Raw genomic sequence first — 6,000 nt, 5'->3', positions numbered from 1 at the left:
GGGGAGTCCTAATGGTAGCAACTGCCTAGTTGGGTTGGAAGGTGGGGATAAACCCAATTGTAGTGAACTGCTCCCCTGTGCCATCCTGAGAATATCTTGATTTAATAAGAAATCTAGGGGGAAAGTTAGTGACCCAACTGTGACATTCTACTTACAGTACTAACATTCTTAGATGGCTCTCCTGTTATTAAGTGCCCCCAAAGGAAACGATGCTACTGTTCACTACACTTAAATGTACTTTGAACATCCTATAAAGAAATACATTCAACTGCATTTGAAAGCATATATTTAATACTAAATTAATACTGTTAACTAAATAAGTTCTTGATTTATTGCACTTTATGTATACATACACATGACAGTTCTCCCATACATGCTACAATAAAGCAATAGCTACAACAGGCTCCAGGAAATAACAGTTTCAACATATAAAACATAGTATTTACAAACTTGTGACTGTACATGAAAAACTCCAAACAACTGTTATATGTTAAAAGTTTAATTCTCCCACCCATAGGAGACATTTCAGTTTTCCTAGTTTTCTTTGCCTTCTGTCAACTTTTGAATGAATTATGGTCAAGTTCCCTTAAGTACCTGAGCTGCCATAAAGAATACTGTTGCCATGTACATGCTGTCATTGCACTTGTGGGAAAAGTACAGTACAAGTGGGAGGAAAATGATCCTCTATTCCTCCTGTTTTCCCAACATGCCCTAAACCTGCTCCAAAGGGGTAGAAAACACTGTGGAACAAGTTTTTGACTCCAGAGAGGGTTGCAGGGGAGATGGGACCCAAACCACAAGGCCATAAGCATCACATTCAGATTAATTTGCAGCTTTCATTTTCTCTAATATAACCAGTAGATGCAGTACTACAGTCCAGTAAAGATTCAAGTAACCAGTCAGAAGAACTTATGATACTCAGAACCTGTGCACATACATCTTAAGACAGACATCTGATTAAATAGGATTGTAAAAGAAAATCCTAATGGTCCCGTCCAACTAACTGCATATGTTCTGATCCTATTATTGGATACCTTATGCATATATTTGTGAACAAGAAACTTTGAAAAAGCAACCACAAGCTCAGGTGCCCCCATCGTCTTACTAAACTGTTATGCAAAACTCTTTTTTGTTGCTATTGTAAACAAATAGCATCAGGCCTCCCAGAGTTTAGCAGAACTGGGCTATAATAGCTTACAGCACTTTAGATCCAGTGAAGAATTAACCGAGGCATGGGTTTCACACTTGAAAAACCTGGCCAGGATCCAAGAACCATGCAAGTTCTGAATACTTAAGACTTTTGGCTTCTACTTTTTAGGCAGCAGCATACTATACTTTAGCAGTGGCAACACCTCTGTGGGTCCAAGGACCTTAGAGGACTATATACCTTTCCAATTATTCAGGAAAACATTGTACCTCAAATGGCAAATCACACCCACAACCGGGGAAGTGTTTTTTTGCCTTTTTAATGTAATTTCAAAACTCTATGGATCTGCTTTAAATGGGCTCCTTTCAAAATAGTAAGAGACTGGCTGGTTGTTTCCAATTTCAAAAGAAACTTCTCTGGCCTAAAACAGTAGGATGGAGCAGGTTTACATAAAGCATGACAAATTGGCCCCTACAGATGCTTCAGGGGCAGAGTTTGCCATTAGCATTTAAAAATATACATTTTGGGTGTGTGTCACAATGCCACACTTCATGTAAATACAATTCTGGATGTAAGATTTTCACAAGCAAATTACAATCACCTTTGTTAAAGGCATAACTTCATTGGGCTCCTTCTCTCCCTGAACTAATTCCATTCTAGCTGGAAACTGTAGCAACTACTCTTTAGTGTTAAGAATTAGTACAAAGGTGTCTAGATTTATGTTGGGGTTGGATTCCTGGATTTGCTATGCAAATGGAAATTGACATAAATAGGGTGAACCAGTTCCATAGGAAATCATTGGAGACTGTGAGGGATGCATTCCAATGGAACTTTAATAGCCACAAAATTAGCTATTTTACTCAATGTACAAATACTTTTCTTAAGATTTAAAACATTAAAAAAAACAGAGCTTACCTTTTCTAGGTTAGAGAAACATAGTCCTGCCTGATAAGACTCCAGTTGCTCACTCCTAACCTAAGCAAGCAAACCCTTGAATGAAAACTCCCCAAGATTCATGTGTCTTTCTTACACACATGCTCCCCCTTCTAAGCAGGCAAAGGAAACCCTTCCGTCTTGCAACACTAAGATGCACTCGTTTATTTGTGCTGAACCTGAGATTTTGGTACATATAGACAGAAGACCAGTTCACAAGAAACACTTGCATTTTTAACAGTTTTTTGTTCCTGCCTGCCCAGCTGACTCGAGGGGAAGGTCCTCTGTGTCTTGTGCATTGCTCCTCTTGTCTACCTAGATACTTTATTTATTTATTTCTGGAGAGAATTTGAAATGTAGTAAATTCGACAACACATATCAAAACTCGCCTGTGCTTGAATTGTGCTTCACTTTCTTTACACATTCCATTTTTTCCTTTTGTGCTATGTCTTTCGACTGTAAAACTCAGGGCAGGAACTATCTTGTTTTATTGAAACTATGTAAGTCATTCTAGAAGAGCAGGCTACTGAAACCATTGAAGAAGTAAATAATACTTGTAATATGCCTGCTGTAATATGTCTGATTACTTTCATCTGATAAACTTTGATTTCATCTGGACATATTGCAACTAAGTATCTCGCCACTGCTGTCATTTTGAGTGGACACATCTCTTGTGGTTGTTGTTGTTTTCCTCCCTAATCTCAAATGTGCATTTATCTACAAGCAGGTCCCACTAACAGCTTTTTTCCTTCTGGATCCAACTCATTGCCATGCATTTTATAAATTATATTTGATACTTGAAAGCAAGGTAAACTGGAAGATTATTCCACTGCCTTAAAATTAAGATTTAATATGGTATATCTAGAGAGTTAGCGTGTCGTAGTGGTTTGAGTGTTGGACTATGGGGCTGAAGAGACTGGCACTATGAGCCGCCGTCTGCCCAGCTGGCGGGCAGCATGGTTATGCTGCACCGAAGAAATGGAGCAAAAGTGCCATGGCGGCAGCAAGGGCAGCTTTTTGCCAGCTTGAAAAGGAGCGGCATTTTGCTGCTTATTTTTGAGCTGGCAAACTGCCGGATTGGGGCTGCAGCATACTGTTGCTCCAAAGGGCCATCTGCTCAGCCCCTATGGCTCTAAAAATCAGGGTTCAACTCTGTATTTGGCCATAAAACCAACTGGGTGACCAGGGCAAATCACATGCTTTCAGCCTCAGGGGAAGGCAATGACAAACCTCCTCTGAAAAATATCTTGCCAAGAAAACTCCATGATAGGGTTGCCTTAGGGTCACCATTAGTCTCGGAAACAGCTTGAAGGCACGCAACAACAACAATGGTATATTTACAATGTAACTGAAACAGTAGGAGAATTTCACAAATCAAGCCAAATCAAAATTTCAAATAAAGTACTGACTAACTAATGAAATTACTGAACTTGGTATTTGAATTTTTTAAACTATTTTACTTTTAAACACAATTCAGTTGATATTTCCAGAGAAAAGGGTTTGGAATGAATTTTGAATGGAAACATAATGAGAGTAGCTAGGGCCTTCAAAATATATTTGACAGAAGTTAAAATGAGGTAATGAGCTTAGCTGCCTTTTTCATGTTTCTAGTAATAGCTAGAATACTTGAAATTATTTTAGTATGTGAAATACTACTTGCTCTCATCAGTGCAAAACACTAACAAGTCAACACTTCAGAAAAACAAGTCTTACTGGACATAATAATTTGGAAATTCGAATTCTGTAATCTCTTTGCCAGAAATTCTAGTTTATAATCAATTACTTATAATGTGAACGCACTAAACAGTATGCAACTGCATAACTAGTAACTTGTGGGGATATATTACATGATCGGGGCTAAGATGGAGATTATGGCCATGTGCTACAAAAAATACAGTAATGCAAAACTGTTGTAAAAGCTTTGTTTGGTCACCATTGTGAAACAAAGTTCAAAATGTAAAGACTGAAATCAAGCCATTCCCATGATCATGCTGTGAACTTGTAAAGATGAACGTGTGTTATCCAGCAGAAGCTAGCTAGTTTCTTGTGTGTTTTATCATTTAGTTTTGGAGTCCATTGTAGTGACTAATGTAGTTCTGATGGAGAAATCAAGAGTTCTTTTGAACTGGTCATAAGATTTTGTTAATGGAAGCTCTAAGCAGTTACAGTGCCTCTTTCCAATGGGGTACTTTATGTGCAGAAATTTAACTGAAGGTTCAGGATCAAAGCCAATGGGTGGAATATTCCGAATGCCAGTTGCAAACACTAAGATGTCCTCCAGTGTTACAGCTGACTCACCACCTAAACCAAGAAATACAAAGGAATTTGATTAGCTCTTACAAGAAAGCTTAAACAAGACATTCTGCATTATGTAGGGGATAAAATAAGCTTATTTTGACATTTCTATAATATCAATTTAAGCATTTCCATTTTTAAACATTCCAGACCTCTAGTTCATAGATTCCTATGTGAATGCCTCCCCATACTTGCCTTCAGTTTCCTGCAAGTAACCCATCCAGAAATCAAGACATCTGGCTTTGTCTGCTCCTTGTAAACAGTGAACTGTGAAGAGATCACCAAGAAGTTTTGCTGAAAGTTCTTCAGGCTTCTGACACAGTATGCTGTAGAATGCATCAGGACTCATCTGCATTTTTTCCAGAACACCAAGTGTTTTCAAACCTTGTTCAAAGCTAGGTGAGGGGAGATGATGCATAGAAACAAAAACAAAACGTATTGTGAGGCTTTTTTTTTTTTTAAAAAAGAAAAGAAATAAAAAATCTTTTCCCCAGACATTTTTCTGTTATTAATAATGCTTTAAATTTCTAAAAACAAGGAGGTACTGGCCTGCTTTATATTTGTTGGAATAATTAAAACTGATTTTACAGACACACTTCTGTATGAACTGCAGGAGCTACCTAAAGTGGTACTGACCCCTGTTCTTCCTAACTATAATTTTTCAGATGTACTGAATTTCTATGGAAGTTGCTCAGTTCCCTCCCTCTGGTTTCCTCTTCTATGATGTTAAACAGCCAGATTTACTGTAACCATACAGCGAGTCCTTATTATCCACTGGGGCTTGGTTCCAGGACCCCTGTGGATAAAAAAAATCAGTGGCTGCTCAAGTCCCATTAAATACAATGGTACAGTAAAATGGTGTCCATGATATAAAATGGCAAAAACAATGTTTTGCTGTTTAGAATTTATACTTTTAAAAATATTTTCATGTTGTGGATGTTTAAATCTGTAGAAAAATAATCAGTGGATAAGGAGGTATGTAATTTAGGCTCACCTAACAATCCCCCCCCCCAAATATTTCAATAGTTAGGTGTATATGATGTATTTTAGTTAACACTATAATTAAAATGCATATTTCCAATATGGATTCATTCGGAGGAGAACACTGTCGAGTGAAAACCACCACTAGAAAGACTGCATAATCTAAGGAATATAATACATGTTTTAAAACTATAGAAACAGAACATCAGTTATATAATTTAACAGTGAAGTAGTGAAATATCTACATTATAAATGGGAAAAGGTATGGCATGATATTCTTCAGCAAACAGACCTTTTAAAAGGTAAGAGAGTTCTCTTGATGACATGGTAATTCAGTATTTCATCCACCAATGAATCTTTATCGCATAGAGCTGTTACAGGTTTCAAACATCCAATAGTGGCAAGATATTCAGAACAATCACTTACTGCTGATTCTAAACTGCTTAAAGTTGTTGCAGATTTTATCTACAGAACAAAAAAACCAACATTAATCAGCTTAATATGCCGAACATCTATCAGAAATGCGATGAATTTAGAATCTCGCTTTGCTAGAAAATTTACCTTTTGACTTAAAAAAAATAACATACAGACAAAATATGACAAGTTTGAGGCAATTTGGTAGCTTTATATTTCATTTAGAAAGA

General features: G+C 37.1%; 1 protein-coding gene across 1 annotated transcript in view; it reads right to left on the bottom strand.

Annotated features, from left to right (window-relative positions):
• Positions 1 to 330: 330 nt before the first annotated feature.
• G2E3 (G2/M-phase specific E3 ubiquitin protein ligase) overlaps positions 331 to 6,000 on the bottom strand; it is a 39,566-nt gene continuing 33,896 nt past the window's right edge. The window contains exons 14-16 of the mRNA XM_089522052.1: positions 5,649 to 5,821; positions 4,571 to 4,770; positions 331 to 4,381 (exon numbers count right to left, since the gene is read on the bottom strand). Of these exons, the coding sequence (XP_089378178.1) occupies positions 4,137 to 4,381; positions 4,571 to 4,770; positions 5,649 to 5,821 (618 nt within the window). The 3' untranslated portion in view covers positions 331 to 4,136. The remainder of the gene's footprint in view (positions 4,382 to 4,570; positions 4,771 to 5,648; positions 5,822 to 6,000) is intronic.

This window comes from Sceloporus occidentalis, unplaced genomic scaffold, assembly GCF_023333645.1.
Source record: "Sceloporus occidentalis isolate IW3139 unplaced genomic scaffold, rSceOcc1.0.p SCAF_4, whole genome shotgun sequence".
In the NCBI taxonomy this organism is placed as follows: domain Eukaryota; kingdom Metazoa; phylum Chordata; class Lepidosauria; order Squamata; family Phrynosomatidae; genus Sceloporus; species Sceloporus occidentalis.
Note: the sequence above shows the minus strand (reverse complement) of the source record. Positions and strands in the feature narration are given on the sequence as shown.